The 24,122-nt window shown below is 38.7% G+C and overlaps 1 protein-coding gene across 4 annotated transcripts in view; it reads right to left on the reverse strand.

The window, feature by feature from the left end:
- Nucleotides 1–24,122, reverse strand: part of LOC133629823 (regulator of G-protein signaling 20) — a 56,480-nt gene that overhangs the window by 25,329 nt on the left and 7,029 nt on the right. The window contains exons 1-2 of one of the 4 annotated variants that reach the window (XM_062020858.1): nucleotides 4,444–4,501; nucleotides 3,992–4,145 (exon numbers count right to left, since the gene is read on the reverse strand). In XM_062020858.1, coding sequence (XP_061876842.1) covers nucleotides 3,992–4,128 — 137 coding nt within the window. In that variant the 5' untranslated portion in view covers nucleotides 4,129–4,145; nucleotides 4,444–4,501. Of the gene's footprint in view, nucleotides 1–3,991; nucleotides 4,313–4,443; nucleotides 4,502–24,122 lie in introns of those variants that run through there. The other 3 variants (XM_062020857.1, XM_062020856.1, XM_062020859.1) reach the window with 3 other exon arrangements.

The raw sequence follows: 24,122 nt of genomic DNA on the forward strand, positions 1-24,122 counted from the left end.
TAGGTTCCATTCACTTTTATTATTTTATTTTGGGACATTCCTTTAATATCATTTAATCTACCTTTGGGGTCTTTTTTAAATTTGATTAAGCGGGAATCGATTTTTTAAAACCCGTACTTTCACTTGTATTATTGACAAAAGTACAAGTCTAAAAAAATGTATATAAAATGTACAATTTGTTATACTCTTAAAAATTGTTAAAAAAAAAAAAATCATGAAATCCAAATTAAAAATACAATAAATAAAACATGTGGTCAGAGACTCATTTCCAGGATATTTTTATTGTAGAAATGTGTAAATATTTGAAGTAAAGTGAGGTTTAAGTTAAATACAATTATTAAAATTGTTTTTTTAAATAAAAAATAAAAAAGCAGGTCAAATTTAAAGTATATTTTATTTTGTTTACTTTTTACTTGAGTAGATTTTGTTTAGGGACATTCCTTAGTAAAATATCATAAAAATATAAATTCATCTACCTTCTGGGATTATTTTAAGTGGATTACTTAAAACTTTTTTTTTAGACCTTCACTTTTATTTGTTAGTAATACATTTTTCAGACTTGTACCTCTACCTGTATGTAAAATATAAAATGTTATAAAATTTGCTCTACTCTTAAAAAAATAAATAAAAACACTACCATGCAAACCCATCCATCCATCAATTTTCTACCACTTGTCCCTTTCTGGGGTCGCGGGGGGTCGCTGGAGCCTATCTCAGCTGCATTCGGGTGGAAGGCGGGGTACACCCTGGACAAGTCGCCACCTCATCACAGACCATGCAAACCTTTTTAGCCAATTTTTCAGCCGAATGACTAAGTCATATAACTTGGTACTTTACAGATGCTAACTGTTAGTATGCTAACGGTAGCATGCTAACATTACCATGCTAACTTTTTTTCAGCCCAACACATAAGAGTCGTATAACTCGGTACTTGACACATCGGTACTTAGCATGCTAACACTACCATGCAAACTTTTTTTAGCCAATTTTGGAGCCGAACGACTCAGTCATGCAACTTGGAACTTTACAGATGCTAACTGTTAGTATGCTAACGTAAGCATGCTAACTTTTTTTCAGCCGAACACATAAGAGTCGTATAACTCGGTACTTGACACATGCTAACTGTTAGCATACTAACAGTACCATGCAAACATTTTTAGCCAATTTTGGAGCCGAATGACTCGGTCATGTAACTTGGTACTTTACGCTAACGTTAGCATGCTAACATTACCATGCTAACTTTTTTTCAGCCGAACACATAAGAGTCTTATAACTCTGTACTTGACACATGTTGACTGTTAGCATGCTAATACTACCATGCAAACTTTTTTAGCCAATTTTGGATTCGAATGACTCCGGGTCATGTAACTTGGTAGTTGACACACGCTAACTGTTAGCATGCTAACACTACCATGCAAACATTTTTTAGCCAATTTTGGAGCCGAATGACTCAGAGTCATGTAACTCGGTACTTTACAGATGCTAACTTTAGCATGCTAACATTGCCATGCTAACTTTTTTTCAGCTGAACACATAAGAGTCGTATAACTCAGTACTTGACACGTTAACTGTTAGCATGCTAACATTACCATGCTAACTTTTTTTCAGCCGAACACATAAGAGTCGTATAACTCGGTACTTGACACATGTTGACTGTTAGCGAGCTAACTCTACCAGGCAAACTTTTTTAGCCAATTTTGGAGCCGAATGACTCCGAGTCAAATAACTCGGTACTTGACACATGCTAACTGTTAGCATGCTAACACTACCATGCAAACCTTTTCAGCCAATTTTGCAGCCGAACGACTCAGTCATGTAACTTGGTACTTTGCAGATGCTAGATGTTAGTATGCTAACTTTAGCATGCTAACTTTTTTTCAGCCGAACACATTAGTGTCGTATAACTCGGTACTTGACACATGCTAACTGTTAGCATGCTAACATTACCATGCTAACTTTTTTTTCCAGCCAAACACATAAGAGTCGTACAACTCGGTACTTGACACATGTTGACTGTTAGCGAGCTAACTCTACCAGGCAAACTTTTTTAGCCAATTTTGGAGCCGAATGACTCAGAGTCAAATAACTCGGTACTTGACACATGCTAACTGCTAGCATGCTAACACTACCATGCAAACCTTTTCAGCCAATTTTGCAGCCGAACGACTCAGTCATGTAACTTGGTACTTTACAGATGCTAGATGTTAGTATGCTAACTTTAGCATGCTAATTTTTTTTCAGCCGAACACATTAGTGTCGTATAACTCGGTACTTGACACATGCTAACTGTTAGCATGCTAACATTACCATGCTAACTTTTTTTTCCAGCCAAACACATAAGAGTTGTACAACTCGGTACTTGACACATGTTGACTGTTAGCGAGCTAACTCTACCAGGCAAACTTTTTTAGCCAATTTTGGAGCCGAATGACTCCGAGTCAAATAACTCGGTACTTGACACATGCTAACTGCTAGCATGCTAACACTACCATGCAAACCTTTTCAGCCAATTTTGCAGCCGAACGACTCAGTCATGTAACTTGGTACTTTACAGATGCTAACTGTTAGTATGCTAACTTTAGCATGCTAACTTTTTTTCAGCCGAACACATAAGTGTCGTATAACTTGGTACTTGACACATGCTAACTGTTAGCATGCTAACATTACCATGCTAACTTTTTTTTAGCCAAACACATAAGAGTCGTATAACTCGGTACTTGACACATGTTGGCTGTTAGCGAGCTAACTCTACCAGGCAAACTTTTTTAGCCAATTTTGGAGCCGAATGACTCCGAGTCAAATAACTCGGTACTTGACACATGCTAACTGTTAGCATGCTAACACTACAATGCAAACCTTTTTAGCCAATTTTGGAGCCGAATGACTCCGAGTCATGTAACTCGGTACTTTACAGATGCTAACTTTAGCATGCTAACATTACCATGCTAACTTTTTTTCAGCCCAACACATAAGAGTCGTATAACTCGGTACTTGACACATGTTGACTGTTAGCGAGCTAACTCTACCAGGCAAACTTTTCTAGCCAATTTTGGAGCCGAATGACTCCGAGTCAAATAACTCGGTACTTGACACATGCTAACTGCTAGCATGCTAACACTACCATGCAAACCTTTTCAGCCAATTTTGCAGCCAAACGACTCAGTCATGTAACTTGGTACTTTACAGATGCTAACTGTTAGTATGCTAACTTTAGCATGCTAACTTTTTTTCAGCCGAACACATTAGTGTCGTATAACTCGGTACTTGACACATGTTGACTGTTAGCGAGCTAACTCTACCAGGCAAACTTTTTTAGCCAATTTTGGAGCCGAATGACTCCGAGTCAAATAACTCGGTACTTGACACATGCTAACTGTTAGCATGCTAACACTACCATGCAAACCTTTTTAGCCAATTTTGGAGCCGAATGACTCCGAGTCATGTAACTCGGTACTTTACAGATGCTAACTTTAGCATGCTAACATTACCATGCTAGCTTTTTTCCAGCCCAACACATAAGAGTCGTATAACTCGGTACTTGACACATGCTAACTGTTAGCATACTAACAATAACATGCAAACATTTTTAGCCAATTTTGCGGCCGAACGACTCAGTCATGTGACTTGGTACTTTACAGATGCTAACTGTTAGCATGCTAACACTACCATGCAAATCTTTTTAGCCAATTTTGGAGCCGAATGACTCAGTCATATAACTTGGTACTTGACTTATTTGCAAAATGTGCGGTAAAAATTAATCTGTTTTATTTTTAATGAGTAAACTTAATGAGTATTGTTTTTAAAAAGTACGATTATTGCAGGCTTTATTTGACTTTGATGCCTGTTTTGTAATGATTGCATATTTATGTGTAAAGGTGTGCTAAATTTGGTCCATTTTTAAAAAAAATGACTTTGCTGCAGAATATCATGAAGATGTAGTGGAATGAATGAGTGAATGAAATGGTGAAGTGATGAGACGATGCGGTCCTACCAGGAGCAGCTACAGCAGCAGCACCAGCAGAAGCAGCAGGCGTTGGAGGCGTTGCCGGGCGTGTTGGCCATCCTGTGGCGGGCCTGCAGGACGCTGGCGGCGGCTTCCTGGTGGACCTGCATCTGTCTCTTGCGCATCGCCAGCCATGCATGGACTGCAAAAGGTATCGGACGCAAACACTCCTGAGTATGGCGCATGCATGGCGTGGAAGTGCAAAGGACGAGCATCTGCCTCCTCCTCCTCCCCCGCCATCTGCCTCCTCCTCTTCCAACATGTCGTCACCAAATGCTGCACATTTGCACGCAAAAGGCTATTTTTTTTTTTTTTGAACACTCCACAAGCATTTTTTTTTATAAAGGGGGTGTGCATGCTACATCGCATGCACACACGCACCCCAAAAACACGCACTAACACCCCCCATTTACCCCATAAGAACATAAATGTATACTCACTGCGTCACCATAAATGCCAGAATGCAGGTGTGCATTGGAGCAGTTGGTAGCCCGTCTGCGCATGCGTGAAAAACCCCCCCACAAAACACGCAGCACCTCCCCGATGTTTGCTCCTATTTAACACCCTTTGACAAAATGACTATTTGTCTAAATGTATCATGAAACGGATTTAGACATCGATTAGCACTTGAAATACGACGGAGAGAATATTAAAATATGAACATCTGCCCGAATGTTCTGGATCGCTCCACATCTGGCGCAGTACACCGAATGTCCGCTAGAGGGAGGCAGCGGTGCACAGAATGAAACACGCCTCCAGTCAAGTATTAAAGCGGCTTAATGTTAGCGTGCCCAAAACATTTTGTACATTAAATATACTGGTTAGTCTATCAATATATGCTAAACTATCTGAACACAACATTTATATCTCAGCTTTGTACATAATTATGCCCTGAATTAAGCATTTTCAAGCAATGGCTAAATCAGGGGTCGGCAACCCAAAATGTTGAAAGAGCCATATGGGTGAGGGCGGACCTACGTCACTTCCGCTTACCAATCCCCTAGCAACCGGGAATTCGTTGAAAACAAACCAGCTCACAGCGAACACAGCATTGACAGAAAAAGCATTTAAAGGCCTACTGAAATGAATTTTTTTTATTTAAACGGGGATAGCAGATCTATTCTATGTGTCATACTTGATCATTTCGCGATATTGCCATATTTTTGCTGAAAGGATTTAGTATAGAACAACGACGATAAAGATTGCAACTTTTGGTATCTGATAAAAAAAAGGCTTGCACCTACCGGAAGTAGCGTGACGTAGTCAGTTGAACATATACGCAAAGTTCCCTATTGTTTACAATGATGGCCGCATGAAGTGAGAGAGATTCGGACCGAGAAAGCGACAATTTCCCCATTAATTTGAGCGAGGATGAAAGATTTGTGGATGAGTAAAGTGCAAGTGAAGGACTAGTGGGGAGTTGAAGCTATTCAGATAGGGAAGATGCTGTGAGAGCCGGGGGTGACCTGATATTCAGCTGGGAATGACTACAACAGTAAATAAACACAAGACATATATATACTCTATTAGCCACAACACAACCAGGCTTATATTTAATATGCCACAAATTAATCCTGCATAAAAACACCTGCGTGTTTGTTATGCTAGCTCCTAGCTCCTCTGCTAGCTCCTAGCTCCATAGAACACGCCAATACAATTCAAACACCTGATCAACACACACAATCACTCAGCCCAAAAGACCGTTTACCTAACCCAAGGTTCATAAAGCTTATATATTTTTAAAAAGTTACGTACGTGACGCGCACATACGGTCAAGTTATCGAATGTTTAGCAGCCAAGGCTGCATACTCACGGTACCTGATATTCAGCTGGGAATGACTACAACAGTAAATAAACACAAGACATATATATACTCTATTAGCCACAACACAACCAGGCTTATATTTAATATGCCACAAATTAATCCTGCATAATAACACCTGCGTGTTTGTTATGCTAGCTCCTAGCTCCTCTGCTAGCTCCTAGCTCCATAGAACACGCCAATACAATTCAAACACCCGATCAACACACACAATCACTCAGCCCAAAAGACCGTTCACCTAACCCAAGGTTCATAAAGCTTATATATTTTTAAAAAGTTACGTACGTGACGCGCACTTACGGTACGGTACGTGTTATGCTAGCTCCTAGCTCCTCTGCTAGCTCCTAGCTCCATAGAACACGCCAATACAATTCAAACACATGATCAACACACACAATCACTCAGCCCAAAAGACCGTTCACCTAACCCAAGGTTCATAAAGCTTATATATTTTAAAAAAGTTACGTACATACGCAAAAAAAAGCCAAAGCTGCATACTCACAGTAGCACGTCTGCGTCTTTGTCATCCAAATCAAAGTAATCCTGGTAAGAGTCTGTGTTGTCCCAGTTCTCTACAGGCGTCTGTGTATCCAAATCAAAAGTCCTCCTGGTTAGAGTCTCTGTTATCCGAGTTCTTCCATCTTGACTGCATCTTTCGGGAATGTAAACAAAGAAGCGCCGGCTGTGTACTGTTGTGGCTGACTACGTTCGAAAAATACGTCCATTTCGCACCGACAACTTTCTTCTTTGCTTGCTTGGCTTCCTTCTCCATAATGCAATGAACATGATTGAAACAGATTCACGAACACAGATGTCCAGAATACTGTGGAATTATGAAATGAAAACAGAGCTTTTTCGTACCGGCTTCAATGTGGAAGGCATACCCGTGTTCGTCGGGCTACGTCACGCGCATACGTCATCCTCAGAGGCGTTTCGAACCGGAAGTTTAGCGGCAAATTTAAAATGTCACTTTATAAGTTAACCCGGCCGTATTGGCATGTGTTATAATGTTAAGATTTCATCATTGATATATAAACTATCAGACTGCGTGGTCGGTAGTAGTGGGTTTCAGTAGGCCTTTAACGAGCGTTGTGGCTTGGAAGTCGGCGTTAAATCCTTCATTTACGCATTTTTACTTCTTCGCATATCGTGTGAAAAAACGAAAATGTATTATTTGCGTCAGACTCGTCTCAGTGAACTTTAAAGCTTCTCCGGCTTAGCTTAGCTTGCTAGTTAGCTTAGCCTGTGCGCTACCAAGAAAGAGACGCTGAAGTTATCAACAAGATCAAGTGTTAGTGTATAAAATATTGAGAGATTTGAGGGCTACATGAATTGTTTAAGTACAACTGTTCTTCGCCAGGTGTTCTTTGGCCGCCCTGGCTTACCTTTTCCCGGTGGTGTCCATCTTAACGCTGCCTTTGGTATCCTCTCGTTGTCCGGTTTTCGAAAATAGCTAGCTAGGCTATAGACTATATAGTATATACCGCATGTTATTTTTGTACAACAACAACTTCAGCTGTCGAACGTTATAAGGTAAAAATTCAACAAGTACAACATTAGCACGGACGGTACAGCCAAGTTGTGGTTAAGAAGGTGGATTTTTGTTCCTTATATTGACCAGAAACGAAGTGATCCGAACACACGACCCGGGACTTTGGGGGACTCCAGTGAGAACCGTCCTCGTTTTCCCAGGGTAAAGCTGCGAGCCATTTGTCTCGTTTCTGTGGGCTTTTATCACGCTTTGGCAGAACAAAATACAACCTCTGTTTTCCCTGTTTCCAGTTGTGGTTAGCACAACCAAAAACAACACAGTTTTTCGGCATTTTGGAGGCAGAATGACGGGTTTAACCAGCGTAGGTCGACAGGTTAAAGAGTCATGGCAACGGTTTGTTTTCAACGCCAGTCTGGTTGCTATGGCTCGAAGAACCCGTATGTAGCTCAGTTGCCCGGATGTCGGCCCTCACCTATTGGACCAAAAATACAAAAACAAATCTGTCGGGAGCCGCAAAAAATTAAAAGGCATATTACATAGCGTGTCATGAGATATAAATTTAATTAACTTAAAGGAAACTAAATGACCTCAAATATACCCACAAACGAGGCATAATGATGCAATATGTACATATAGCTAGCCTAAATAGCATGTTAGCATCGATTAGCTGGCAGTGACCAAATATGTTTGATTAGCACTCCACACAAGTCAATAACATCAACAAAACTCACCTTTGTGCATTCACGCACAACATTAAAAGTTTGGTGGACAAAATGAGACAGAAAAATAATTGGCATAAAACACGTCTTAGAAAGTCGGAGAAAGTTATACATGTAAACAAACTAAGGTGAGTTCAAGGACCGCCAAAATTAGTAGGACAAAACGGCGTTCCCCCCCCAAATACTCGAATCAGTGAAGCATGTTTAATATAAACAGTGTGCTTTATAACAATTAGGGAGGTTTGTTTCATGTTTGTCCTTCTACAGAAACTATATTAAAACAAAAATATATTTTTTTCCCCTCATCTTTTTCCATTTTTCATACATTTTTGAAAAAGCTCCAGAGAGCCACTAGGGCGGCGCTCTAGAGCCGCGGTTTGCCGACCCCCGGGCTAAATGAACTAAAAATATCAATGTTACAGTAGTGTTGGCCACCGGACGGCGCTGTTCAGTATCGTGGCCTCTGATTGGCTCAGGCACAGGCTTACTAGCTTTAGGACGCTAACTTTTTTTTTAGCCAATTTTGCAGCCGAACGCTTCGGAGTCAGATAACTTGGTATTTGACACTTGCTAACTGTTAATATGCTAATGTTATCATGCTAACATTCGGCTGCAAAATTGGTTAAAATAATCCCGCATGTTAATGTTAACATGATAACATTAGCATATTAACAGTTAGCAAGTGTCAAATACCAAGTTTTCTGACTCTGAAGCGTTCGGCTGAGAAATTGGCTAAAAAATTTTGCATGGTAGAGTTAGCATGCTAACATTAACACACATCATTTTGTTTCAACTAATTTTGCAGCTGAACGCCTCAGAGTCATAAAACTTGGTATTTGACACTTGCTAACTGTTAATATGCTAATGTTATCATGCTAACATTCGGCGGCAAAATTGGTTAAAAGAATTCCTCATGTTAATGTAAGCATGATAACATTAGCATATTAACAGTTAGCAAGTGTCAAATACCAAGTTTTCTGACTCTGAAGCGTTCGGCTGAGAAATTGGCAAAAACATTTTTGCATGGTAGTGTTAGCATGCTAACATTAACACACATCATTTTTTTTCAACTAATTTTGCAGCTGAACGCCTCAGAGTCATAAAACTTGGTATTTGACACTTGCTAACTGTTAATATGCTAATGTTATCATGCTAACATTCGGCTGCAAAATTGGTTAAAAGAATTCCGCATGTTAATGTAAGCATGATAACATTAGCATATTAACAGTTAGCAAGTGTCAAATACCAAGTTTTCTGACTCTGAAGCGTTCAGCTGAGAAATTGGCAAAAATTTTTTTGCATGGTAGTGTTAGCATGCTAACATTAACACACATCATTTTTTTTCAACTAATTTTGCAGCGGAACGCCTCAGAGTCAGAAAGCTTGGTATTTGACACTTGCTAACTGTTAATATGCTAATGTTATCATGCTAACATTCGGCTGCAAAATTGGTTAAAATAATTCTGCATGTTAATGTTAGCATGATCATATTAACAGTTAGCAAGTGTCAAATACCAAGTTTTATGACTCTGAAGCGTTCGGCTGAGAAATTGGCTAAAAAATTTTGCATGGTAGTGTTAGCATGCTAACATTAACACACATCATTTTGTTTCAACTAATTTTGCAGCTGAACGCCTCAGAGTCAGAAAACTTGGTATTTGACACTTGCTAACTGTTAATATGCTAATGTTATCATGCTAACATTCGGCTGCAAAATTGGTTAAAAGAATTCCGCATGTTAATGTAAGCATGATAACATTAGCATATTAACAGTTAGCAAGTGTCAAATACCAAGTTTTCTGACTCTGAAGCGTTCGGCTGAGAAATTGGCAAAATTTTTTTTGCATGGTAGTGTTAGCATGCTAACATTAACACACATCATTTTTTTTCCAACTAATTTTGCAGCGGAACGCCTCAGAGTCATAAAACTTGGTATTTGACACTTGCTAACTGTTAATATGCTAATGTTAGCATGCTAACATTCGGCTGCAAAATTGGTTAAAAGAATTCCGCATGTTAATGTAAGCATGATAACATTAGCATATTAACAGTTAGCAAGTGTCAAATACCAAGTTTTCTGACTCTGAAGCGTTCGGCTGAGAAATTGGCAAAAAATTTTTTGCATGGTAGTGTTAGCATGCTAACATTAACACACATCATTTTTTTTCAACTAATTTTGCAGCGGAACGCCTCAGAGTCAGAAAGCTTGGTATTTGACACTTGCTAACTGTTAATATGCTAATGTTATCATGCTAACATTCGGCTGCAAAATTGGTTAAAAGAATTCTGCATGTTAATGTTAGCATGATCATATTAACAGTTAGCAAGTGTCAAATACCAAGTTTTATGACTCTGAAGCGTTCGGCTGAGAAATTGGTTAAAAATTTTTGCATGGTAGTGTTAGCATGCTAACATTAACATGCATAATTTTTTTTAAACCAATTTTGCAGCCGGAAGCCTCAGAGTCGTATAACTTGGTACTTGACACATGTTAACGGTTAGCATGCTAACACTACCGTACAAACTTTTTTAGCCAATTTCTCAGCTGAACGCCTCAGAGTCATAAAACTTGGTATTTGACACTTGCTAACTGTTCATATGCTAATGTTATCATGCTAACATTCGGCTGCAAAATTGGTTAAAAGAATTCCGCATGTTAATGTTCGCATGATAACATTAGCATATTAACAGTTAAGAGAGTTTGGCTGAGAAATTGGCAAAATTTTTTTGCATGGTAGTGTTAGCATGCTAACATTAACACGCATAATATTTTTTAAACCAATTTTGCAGCCGAACGCCTCAGAGTTATATAACTTGGTACTTGACACATGTTAACGGTTAGCATGCTAACACTGCCATGCAAACATTTTTAGCCAATTTTGCAGCAGAACGACCCAGTCATGTAACTTGGTACTTGACACATGCTAACTGTGTTACTATGCTAACTTTTTTTCAGCCGAACACATAAAAGTCATATAACTTGACACATGTTGACTTTTAGCATGCTAACACTACCATGCAAACTTTTTTAGCCAATTTTGGTGCCGAATTACTCAGTCATATAACTTGGTACTAGTATGATAACATTAGCATGCTAACATTACTATGCTAACTTTTTTCAGCCAATTTTGCAGCAGAACAACTCAGTCATGTAACTTGGTACTTGACACATGCTAACTGTTCGTATGCTAACGTTGTCATGCTAACATTACCATGCAGAATTAAAACATTTTTTTTTTGCAGTCGAACGCCTCAGTCATTATACGTGGTACTTGACACATGCTGTTAGTATATTAACGTTGGCATGCTAACATTACCATGCTAACTTTTTTCAGCCAAACACATAAGAGTCATATAACTTGGTACTTGACACATCTTAACTGTTAGCATGCTAACACTACCATGCAAACTTTTTTAGCCAATTTTGTAGCTGAATGACTCAGATTCATGTAACTTGGTACTTGACACATGCTGTTACTATGCTAACGTTAGCATGCTAAGATTACCATGCTAACTATTTTGCAGCCGAACACCTCAGTCGTATAACATGGTACTTGACACGTTAACTGTTAGCATGCTAACACTACCATACAAACTTTTTTAGCCAATTTTGCAGCCGAACCACTCAGTCGTGTAACTTGGTACTTGACACATGCTAACTGTTAGTATGCTAACGTTAGCATGCTAACATTACCATGCAGAATTTTCAAACCAACTTTGCAGCCGAAGGCTTAATTTAGTCATTAAACTTGCTACTTGGCACATGCTGTTAGTATGCTAACGTTAGCATGCTAACATTACCATGCTAACCGTTTTCAGCCAATTTTGCAGCCGAACACCTCAGTCATATAACTTGGTACTTCAAATATTCTGTTAGCATGCTAACAGTACCATGCAACATCTTTAGCCAATACTTTACAGATGTCAACTGTTAGTATGCTAACGTTGTCATGCTAACATTACCATGCAGAATTTTTAACCAATTTTGCAGTCAAACGACTCAGTCATATAACTCGGTACTTGACACATGTTAACTGTTAGCATGCTAACACTACCATGCAAACTTTTTTTTAGCCAATTTTGCAGTCGATTGACTCAGTCCTGTAACTTGGTACTTGACACATGCTAACTGTTAGTATGATAACGTTAACATGTTAGCATGGTAACATTACCATGCTAACTTTTTAGCCCATTTTTTTAGCCGAACGACTCAGAGTCATGTAACTTGGTATTTGCCACATGCTAACTGTTAGTATGCTAATGTTACCACGTTAACATAATCATAGGGAATTTTCTATGCCACTTTTGCAGCCGAACACCTCAGAGTCATGTAACTTGGTACTTGACCCATGCTAACAGTTAGCATGCTAATCTTAGCATGCCAACTGTTTTGCTAATTTACATTAATACGCTTCATAGTGATATAACTTGGTACTTGACGCATTCTAGTTTAGGTTTGGCTTGCGCTTTTCAGCTTCGACGTGCAATTTCTCCTGAAATTGCATATTGTAGTTTTTTTGTGTAGTGTTCTAATTCTGGATGTTTATTTTGTCTATCAAGCTATCTAGCAAGCTATGTAGCTATCGAGCTATTAACAAGCTATGTAGCTATTGAGCTAGCTATCAAGCTATTTATCAAATTATATAGCCATCGAACTATCTACCGAGCTATTTAACAAGCTTTGTCGCTATCAAGCTTTTTATTAAGCTTTGTAGCTATCAAGCTATCTATCGCGCTATCTAACAAGCAATCAAACTATTTATCAAGCTGTGTAGCTATCGAGCTAACTATCAAGCTATTTATCAAACTATATAACTATCAAGCAATTTAGCAAACTATATAGCTATCAAGCTAACTATCAAGCTATTTATCAAATTATATAGCTATCAAGCTATCTGTTGAGCTATTTAACAAGTTTTGTCGCTATGGAGCTATTTATTAAGCTTTGTAGCTATCAAGCTATCTATCGAGCCATTTAACAAGCTATGTAGCAATCGTGCTATTTATCAAGCTATGTAGCTATCGAGCTAACTATCAAGCTATTCATCAAACTATATAGCTATCAAGGTAACTATCAAGCTATTTAATATACTCTATAGCTATCGAGGTATTTATCAAGATATGCAGCTATTGAGCTACAAACCCCGTTTCCATATGAGTTGGGAAATTGTGTTAGTTGTAAATACAAACGGAATACAATGATTTGCAAATCCTTTTCAACCCATATTCAATTGAATGCAGTACAAAGACAACATATTTGAAAACTCATAAACTTTTCTTTTTTTTTTTGCAAATAGTAATTAACTTAGAATTTCATGGCTGCAACACGTGCCAAAGCAGTTGGGAAAGGTCATGTCCACCACTGTGTTACATGGCCTTTCCTTTTAACAACACTCAGTAAACGTTTGGGAACTGAGGAGACACATTTTTGAAGCTTCTCAGGTGGAATTCTTTCCCATTCTTGCTTGATGTACAGCTTAAGTTGTTCAACAGTCCGGGGGTCTCCCTTGTGCTATTTTAGGCTTCATAATGCACCACACATTTTCAATGGGAGACAGGTCTGGACTACAGGCAGGCCAGTCTAGTACCCGCACTCTTTTACTATGAAGCCACGTTGATGTAACACGTGGCTTGGCATTGTCTTGCTGAAATAAGCAGGGGCGTCCATGGTAACGTTGCTTGGATGGCAACATATGTTGCTCCAAAACCTGTATGTACCTTTCAGCATTAATGGCGCCTTCACAGATGTGTAAGTTACCCATGTCTTGGGCACTAATACACCCCCATACCATCACACATGCTGGCTTTTATACTTTGCGCCTACAACAATCCGGATGGTTCTTTTCCTCTTTGGTCCGTAGGACACAACGTCCACAGTTTCCAAAAACAATTTGAAATGTGGACTCGTCAGACCACAGAACACTTTTCCACTTTGTATCAGTCCATCTTAGATGAGCTCAGGCCCAGCGAAGCCGACGGCGTTTCTGGGTGTTGTTGATAAACGGTTTTCGCCCTGTATAGGAGAGTTTTAACTTGCACTTACAGATGTAGCGACCAACTGTAGTTACTGACTGATGTCGCTTGTTGATGCAGTACAGCCTGAGGGATCGAAGGTCACGGGCTTAGCTGCTTACCTGCAGTGATTTCTCCAGATTCTCTGAACCCTTTGATGATATTACGGACCGTAGATGGTGAAATCCCTAAATTCCTTGCAATAGCTGGTTGAGAAAGGTTTTTCTTAAACTGTTCAACAATTTGCTCACGCATTTGTTGACAAAGTGGTGACCCTCGCCCCATCCTTGTTTGTGAATGTCATGGAATCTACTTTTATACCCAATCATGGCACCCACCTGTTCCCAATTTGCCTGTTCACCTGTGGGATGTTCAAAATAAGTGTTTGATGAGCATTCCTCAACTTTATCAGTATTTATTGCCACCTTTCCCAACTTCTTTGTCACGTGTTGCTGGCATCAAATTCTAAAGTTAATGATTATTTGCAAAAAAAAAAAAGTTTATCAGTTTGAACATCAAATATGTTGTCTTTGTAGCATATTCAACTGAATATGGGTTGAAAATGATTTGCAAATCATTGTATTCCGTTTATATTTACATCTAACACAATTTCCCAACTCATATGGAAACAGGGTTTGTATATATCGAGCTATTTATTAAGCTATGTAGCTATTAAGCTATCCATCAAGCTATTTATTAAGCTATGTAGCCATCACGTTAACTATTGGACTATCTAACAAGCTATGTAGCTATCGAGCTATTTATCAAGCTATGTAGCTATCGAGCTAACTATCAAGCTATTAATCAAGCTATATAGCTATCGAGATAACTATCAAGCTATTTAATATACTCTATAGCTATCGAGCTATTTATCAAGCTATGTAGCTATTGAGCTATATATCGAGCTATTTATTAAGCTTTGTAGCTATTAAGCTATCCATCGAGCTATTTATCAAGCTATGTAGCCATCAAGTTAACTATTGGACTATCTAACAAGCTATGTATCAAGCTATGTCTCTATCGAGTTTTTTATCAAGCTGTGTAGCTATCGAGCTAACTATCGAGCTATTTGTCAAGCGGTGTAGCTATCGAGCTAACTATTGAGCTATTTGTCAAGCTCACTATCCAGTTAAGTAGCGAGCTATTCATCAAGATATGTAGCTATCGAGCTATCTATCAAGCTATATAGCCATTGGGGTATTTATCAAGCTTGCTATCCTGTTAACTGTCGAGCTATTTATCAAGCTTGCTATCGAGTTAACAAGCGAGCTATTTATCAAGCTATGTAGCTATCGCGCTATCTATCGAGCTATTTATCAAACTTTTTATCAAACTATGTAGCCATCAAGTTAACTATTGGACTATCTAACAAGCTATGTAGCTATCGAGCTATTTATCAAGCTATGTCGATATCGAGCTATTTATCAAGCGGTGTAGCTATCGAGCTAACTATTGAGCTATTTGTCAAGCGGTGTAGCTATCGAGCTAACTATCGAGCTATTTGTCAAGCTCACTTTCCAGTTAACTAGCGAGCTTTTTATCAAGATATGTAGCTGTCGAGCGATCTATCGAGCTATTTATCAAGCTATATAGCCATCGAGCTATTTATCAAGCTTGCTATCCTGTTAACTGTCGAGCTATTTATGAAGCTCGCTATCGAGTTAACTAGCGAGCTATTTATCAAGCTATGTAGCTATCGCGCTATTTATCGATCTATTTATCAAGCTATGTAGCTATCGAGCTATTTATCAAGCTTGCGATCCTGTTAACTGTCGAGCTATTTATCAAGCTCGCTATCGAGTTAACTAGCGAGCTATTTATCAAGCTATGTAGCTATCGAGCTATCTATCAAGCTATATAGCCATCGGGGTATTTATCAAGCTTGCTATCCTGTTAACTGTCGAGCTATTTATCAAGCTTGCTATCGAGTTAACAAGCGAGCTATTTATCAAGCTATGTAGCTATCGCGCTATCTATCGAGCTATTTATCAAGCTTTTTTTATCAAACTATGTAGCCATCAAGTTAACTATTGGACTATCTAACAAGCTATGTAGCCATCGAGCTATTTATCAAGCGGTGTAGCTATCGAGCTAACTATCGAGCTATTTGTCAAGCTCACTATCCAGTTAACTAGCGAGCTTTTTATCAAGATATGTAGCTGTCGAGCGATCTATCGAGCTATATATCAAGCTATATAGCCATCGAGCTATTTATCAAGCTTGCTATCCTGTTAACTGTCGAGCTATTTATGAAGCTCGCTATCGAGTTAACTAGCGAGCTATTTATCAAGCTATGTAGCTATCGCGCTATTTATCGATCTATTTATCAAGCTATGTAGCTATCGAGCTATTTATCAAGCTTGCGATCCTGTTAACTGTCGAGCTATTTATCAAGCTCGCTATCAAGTTAACTAGCGAGCTATTTATCAAGCTATGTAGCTATCACGCTATCTATCGATCTATTTATCAAGCTATGTAGCTATCATGCTATCCATCGATCTATTTATCAAGCTATGTAGCTATCACGCTATCTATCGATCTATTTATCAAGGTATGTAGCTATGGAGCTATTTATCAAGCTTGGCATCGAGTTAACTCTCGAGCTATTTATCAAGCTTGCCATCGAGTTAACTATGAAGCTATTTATCATGATAGGTAGCTATCGAGCTGTCTAGTTAGCAAACAAATTAGTAATCGCGCAAATCAAATAAATTGTCAAAATTGTTGTATTCTTACATTACAGTGTAATATATAATATATTACAGTATTCTTACAGTATAGTGAAATATATGATATATTCCACTATTCTTACAGTATGCTAGCTAGCCTATCAATTAATAATAGCGAGCTTCTTGCACTATTTACTTGCTCGTGGATCATTCTAATTAGCTTGTTTCCAAGTATCCATATTGACTTTAAATCCCGACACAGCCTAAAAAACTAATCTCATTTTAAAACGACATTTGAAACACTTTCCCTTGTGATCTGGCAGCTGATTTACTGACGACAACGTAGCAAACGCCAGTGAAGATATGCTAAATAGCGAGTGCAGTGCGGGGAGCCATACTTTTTATTTTGTGCGGCCGCGGACATAAAACATTTTCAGGTCTAAGTCCTCCCATAAATCCAGCGTGTGGTGCGCGGCATCTCCAGGCCCCGCTGGTGTCATAACTGTCGTCGTATACGCTATTTATGTCCGTCCCGGTGCGGGGGTGCTTTGTAACCAATCACGACACGACGCATTCAAATCTACTCAAACTGCAAGACTGGAAAACACCCCCTGAAAAGCCAAGTCTCGAAAATCTGCGATTGAAGACAAGAACTCTGGCTTTTGTTTTGAAGGGCGTCACTTCTATTAAAAAACTAGCTCCGCCCAGATATTTGGTCCGATCACGACCAAATTTGACTAAATTATGAAGCACTTAGGTGTCCGTCCTTGCTTGTGGGCGGGGCATGTAGGCAAAATTGCTATGTTAATGCTAATCTATCTTTTGTTAGCTAACAGGCTAACAAACTTGTGACGTACCTACCAAAGAAAATTGAGAAAATTACCAAAAATGTTGTGTTCTGTCGACCTACAGTAGCTATCGAGCTATCTATCAAGCTATGTAGCTTTCGCGCTAACAAAACTAAAAGCCAAGTCTCGAAAATCTGCGATCGAAAACAAGAACTTGGGCTTTTGTTTTGAAGGGCGTCACTTCTATTCAAAAACTAGCTCCGCCCAGATATTTGGTCCAATCACGACCACATTTGACTAAATTATGAAGCACTTAGGTGTCCGTCATTGCTTGTGGGCGGGGCATATAGGCAAAGTTGCTATGTTAATGCTAATCTATCTTTTGTTAGCTAAATGAATTGATTTACATGGACCCCGACTTAAACAAGTTGAAAAACTTATTCGGGTGTTACCATTTAGTGGTCAATTGTACGCAATATGGACTGTACTGTGCAATCTACTAATAAAAATCTCAATCAATCAATCAATCAATCAATCAATCAATCAATCAATCAATCAATCAATCAATCAATCAAAAAACAGGCTAACAAACTTGTGACTTACCTACCAAAGAACATTTAGAAAATTACCCAAAATGTTGTGTTCTATCGACCTACAGTAGCTATCGAGCTATTTATCAAGCTATCTATCAAGCTATGTAGCTTTTGCGCTCACTAAACTAAAAGCCAAGTCTCGAAAATCTGTGATCGAAGACAAAAACTTGGGCTTTTGTTTTGAAGGGCGTCCCTTCTATTCAAAAACTAGCTCCGCCCAGATATTTGGTCCGATCACGACCAAATTTGACTAAATTGTGAAGTACTTAGATGTCCGTCATTGCTTGCGGGCAATGCTATGTTACTGCTAATCTATATTTTGTTAGCTAACAGGCTAATAAACTTGTGACGTACCTACGGAAGAAAACTTAGAAAATTACCAAAAATGTATTGTTTTATTGACCTACAGTAGCTATCGAGCTATCTATCAAGCTATGTAGCTTTCGTGCTAACTAAACTAAAAGCCAAGTCTCGAAAATCTGCGTTTGAAAATAAAAACTCGGGCTTTTGTTTTGAAGGGCGTCACTTCGATTCAAAAACTAGCTCCGCCCAGATATTTTGTCCGATCACGACCAAATTTGACTAAATTATGAAGCACTTAGGTGTCCGTCATTGCTTGTGGGCGGGGCATGTAGGCAACGTTGCTATGTAAATGTTAATTTATCTTTTGTTAGCTAACAGGCTAACAAACTTGTGACGTACCTACCAAAGAAAATATAGAAAATTACCCAAAATGTTGTGTTCTATCAACCTACAGTAGCTATCGAGCTATCTATCAAGCTATGTAGCTTTCGCGCTAACTAAACTAAAAGCCAAATTTCGAAAATCTGCGATCGAAAACAAGAACTCTGGCTTTTGTTTTGAAGGGCGTCACTTCTATTCAAAAACTAGCTCCGCCCAGATATTTGGTCCAATCACGACCAAATTTGACTAAATTATGAAACAATTAGGTGTCCGTCATTGCTTGTGGGCGGGGCATATAGGCAAAGTTGCTATGTTAATGCTAATTTATCTTTTGTTAGCTAACAGGCTAACAAACTTGTGACGTACCTACCAAAGAAAATTTTGAAAATTACCAAAATGTTGTCTTCTATCGACCTACAGTAGCTATCGAGCTATCTATCAAGCTATGTAGCTTTCGCGCTAACTAAACTAAAAGCCAAATTTCGAAAATCTGCGATCGAAAACAAGAACTCTGGCTTTTGTTTTGAAGGACGTCACTTCTATTCAAAAACTAGCTCCGCCCAGATATTTGGTCCAATCACGACCAAATTTGACTAAATTATGAAACACTTAGGTGTCCGTCATTGCTTGTGGGCGGGGCATATAGGCAAAGTTGCTATGTTAATGCTAATTTTAAGATTAAGATTAAAGTACCAATGATTGTCACACACACATTAGATGTGGTGAAATTTGTCCTAATCTATCTTTTGTTAGCTAAATGAATTGATTTACGTGGACCCCGACTTAAACAAGTTGAAAAACTTATTCGGGTGTTACCATTTAGTTGTCAATTGTACGGAATATGGACTGTACTGTGCAATCTACTAATACAAATCTCAATCAATCAATCAATCAATCAATCAATCAATCAATCAATCAATCAATCAATCAATCAATCAATCAATCAAAAAACAGGCTAACAAACTTGTGACTTACCTACCAAAGAACATTTAGAAAATTACCCAAAATGTTGTATTCTATCGACCTACAGTAGCTATCGAGCTATTTATCAAGCTATCTATCAAGCTATGTAGCTTTTGCGCTCACTAAACTAAAAGCAGAGTCTCGAAAATCTGCGATGGAAGACAAAAACTTGGGCTTTTGTTTTGAAGGTCGTCCCTTCTATTCAAAAACTAGCTCCGCCCAGATATTTGGTCCGATCACGACCAAATTTGACTAAATTGTGAAGCACTTAGATGTCCGTCATTGCTTGTGGGCAATCCTATGTTAGTGCTAATCTATATTTTGTTAGCTAACAGGCTAACAAACTTGAGACGTACCTACGGAAGAAAACTTTGAAAATGACCAAAAATGTATTATTTTATTGACCTACAGTAGCTATCGAGCTATCTATCAAGCTATTTATTAAATTATGTAGCTTTTTCATGCTAACTAAACTAAAAGCCAAGTCTCGAAAATCTGCGATCGAAAACAAAAACACGGGCTTTTGTTTTGAAGGGCGTCACTTCTATTCAAAAACTAGCTCCGCCCAGATATTTCGTCCGATCACGACCAAATTATACTAAATTATGAAGCACTTAGGTGTCCGTCATTGCTTGTGGGCGGGGCATGTAGGCAAAGTTGCTATGTTAATGCTAATCTAGCTTTTGTTAGCTAACAGGCTAACAAACTGGTGACGTACCTACCAAAGAAAATCTTGAAAATTACCCAAAATGTTGTGTTCTATCGACCTACGGTAGCTATCGAGCTATCTATCAAGCTATTTATCAAGCTATGTAGCTTTCACGCTAACTAAACTAAAAGCCAAGTTAGCTAACAGGCTAACAAACTTGTGACGTACTTACCAAAGAAAATTTAGAAAAATTTGTTGTGTTTTATTGACCTACAGTAGCTATCGAGCTATCTATCAAGCTATGTAGCTTTCCTGCTAACTAAACTAAAAGCCAAGTCTGGAAAATCTGCGTTTGAAAACAAAAACTCGGGCTTGTGTTTTGAAGGGCGTCACTTCGATTAAAAAACTAGCTCTGCCCAGATATTTGGTCCGATCACGACCAAATTTGACTAAATTATGAAGCACTTAGGTGTCCGCCATTGCTTGTGGGCGGGGCATGTAGGCAAAGTTGCTATGTTAATGCTAATCTAGCTTTTGTTAGCTAACAGGCTAACAAACTGGTGACGTACCTACCAAAGAAAATCTTGAAAATTACCCAAAATGTTGTGTTCTATCGACCTACAGTAGCTATCGAGCTATCTATCAAGCTATTTATCAAGCTATGTAGCTTTCGCGCTAACTAAACTAAAAGCCAAGTTAGCTAACAGGCTAACAAACTTGTGACGTACTTACCAAAGAAAATTTAGAAAATTACCCAAAATGTTGTGTTTTATTGACCTACAGTAGCTATCGAGCTATCTATCAAGCTATGTAGCTTTCGTGCTAACTAAACTAAAAGCCAAGTCTGGAAAATCTGCGTTTGAAACAAAAACTCGGGCTTTTGTTTTGAAGGGCGTCACTTCGATTAAAAAACTAGCTCCGCCCAGATATTTGGTCCGATCACCACCAAATTTGACTAAATTATGAAGCACTTAGGTGTCCGCCATTGCTTGTGGGCGGGGCATGTAGGCAACGTTGCTATGTTAATGATAATCTATCTTTTGTTAGCTAACAGGCTAACAAACTTGTGACGTACCTACCAAAGAAAATTGAGAAAATTACCCAAATGTTGTGTTTTATCGACCTACAGTAGCTATCGAGCTATCTATCAAAGCTATGTAGCTTTTGCGCTAACTAAACTAAAAGCCAAATCTCGAAAATCTGCGATTGCAAACAAAAACTCGGGCTTTTGTTTTGAAGGGCATCACTTCGATTAAAAAACTAGCTCCGCCCAGATATTTGGTCCAATCACGACCAAATTTGACTAAATTGTGAAGCCCTTAGGTGTCCGTCATTGCTTGTGGGCGGGGCATGTAGGCAAAATTGCTATGTTAATGCTAATCTATCTTTTGTTAGCTAACAGGCTAACAAACTTGTGACGTACCTACCAAAGAAAATTACCAAAATGTTGTGTTCTATCGACCTACAGTAGCTATTGAGCTATCTATCAAGCTATGTAGCTTTCGCGCTAACTAAATTAAAAGCCAAGTCTTAAAAATCAGCGATCGAAAACAAGAACTCAGGCTTCCTTGCCCGTATGTGGGCTCTGTACCGAGGATGTCGTTGTGGCTTGTACAGCCCTTTGAGACACTTGTGATTTAGGGCTATATAAATAAACATTGATTGATTGATTGATTGATTTTGTTTTGAAGGGCGTCACTTCTATTCAAAAACTAGCTCCGCCCAGATATTTGGTCCGATCACGACCAAATTTGACTAAATTATGAAGCACTTAGGTGTCCGCCATTGCTTGTGGGCGGGGCATGTAGGCAACGTTGCTATGTTAATGATAATCTATCTTTTGTTAGCTAACAGGCTAACAAACTTGTGACGTACCTACCAAAGAAAATTGAGAAAATTACCCAAATGTTGTGTTTTATCGACCTACAGTAGCTATCGAGCTATCTATCAAAGCTATGTAGCTTTTGCGCTAACTAAACTAAAAGCCAAATCTCGAAAATCTGCGATTGCAAACAAAAACTCGGGCTTTTGTTTTGAAGGGCATCACTTCGATTAAAAAACTAGCTCCGCCCAGATATTTGGTCCAATCACGACCAAATTTGACTAAATTGTGAAGCACTTAGGTGTCCGTCATTGCTTGTGGGCGGGGCATGTAGGCAAAATTGCTATGTTAATGCTAATCTATCTTTTGTTAGCTAACAGGCTAACAAACTTGTGACGTACCTACCAAAGAAAATTACCAAAATGTTGTGTTCTATCGACCTACAGTAGCTATTGAGCTATCTATCAAGCTATGTAGCTTTCGCGCTAACTAAATTAAAAGCCAAGTCTTAAAAATCTGCAATCGAAAACAAGAACTTGGGCTTTTATTTTGAAGGGCGTCACTTCTATTCAAAAACTAGCTCCGCCCAGATATTTTGTCCGATCACGACCAATTAATGAAGCACTTAGGTGTCCGTCATTGCTTGTGGGCGGTGCATGTAGGCAAAGTTGTATTTTTTTAATAACGTTTAATAACGATTTTTTTAATAACGAATTCCACAAAGTGAAAATAGTCTTTCAGTGATTGGCAGCCTGATTACATCATCACCCCACATCACAGGGGTCCATTATTTATTTACGTCTTCGCCCAAGATCAGGATCTACTTCGGAAAAAGGAGTCTTATTTATAAAGAACAAGCCTACACATCAGCACACTCTCTAAAGCCCAGTTTAATTAGTGCGGGTCAAGATGGCCGACCCCCCCGCCCCCGTACTCCTCTCCTGTCATCTTTGCTCATGCGAGCGCCACGCTTGCACGCTTGCACGCTTGCAGGCTTGCAGGCAGACGGAAAGTATTTAAAGGTTCTAAAGACACACGGGAGACGTACGGACGCCGCACCTCGCCGTTGGAATCTTTCAAGTGTGCACAAGTGATGCAATTAGCACTGCACGCGTCTCATTTGCATACGTCCTATCCCAACCCTTCTCTCTCGCATCCATTCATTAGCTGAATATTAATGATAACGCTCCGTATTGTTCAGTTTTTATGAACAAATAAATGCCCTTCATTTTGTCACTAAAAAATGAAAGACGTGGCAAAATCACTACAAAAAATAAATGCAAAAACAATAGGGCTGCGAGTCTTTAGGTGTCCCACGATTCGACTCAATATCGATTCTTGGGGTCACGATTCGATTTTCGATTCAACGCGATTCTCGATTCAAAAACGACATTTTCCCGATTCAAAAGGATTCTCTATTCATTCAATACATAGGATTTCAGCAGGATCTACCCCAGTCTGCTGACATGCAAGCAGAGTAGTAGATTTTTGTAAAAAGCTTTTATAATTGTAAAGGACAATGTTTTATCATCTGATTGCAATAATGTAAATTTGTTTTAACTATTAAATGAACCAAAAATATGACTTATTTTATCTTTGTGAAAATATTGGACACAGTGTGTTGTCAAGCTTATGAGATGCGATGCAAGTGTAAGCCACTGTGACACTATTGTTCTTTTTTTGGTATTTTTTTATTTATAAATGTCTAATGATAATGTCAACGAGGGATTTTTAATCACTGCTATGTTGAAATTGTTACTAATATTGATACTGTTGTTGATAATATTCATTTTTGTTCTGTGTCGTGTTTGTGTCTCCTCTCAATTGCTCTGTTTATTGCAGTTCTGAGTGTTGCTGGGTCGGGTTTTGTTTTGGAATTGGATTGCATTGTTATGGTATTGCTGCG

This window comes from Entelurus aequoreus, linkage group LG15, assembly GCF_033978785.1.
Source record: "Entelurus aequoreus isolate RoL-2023_Sb linkage group LG15, RoL_Eaeq_v1.1, whole genome shotgun sequence".
Lineage (NCBI taxonomy): Eukaryota > Metazoa > Chordata > Actinopteri > Syngnathiformes > Syngnathidae > Entelurus > Entelurus aequoreus.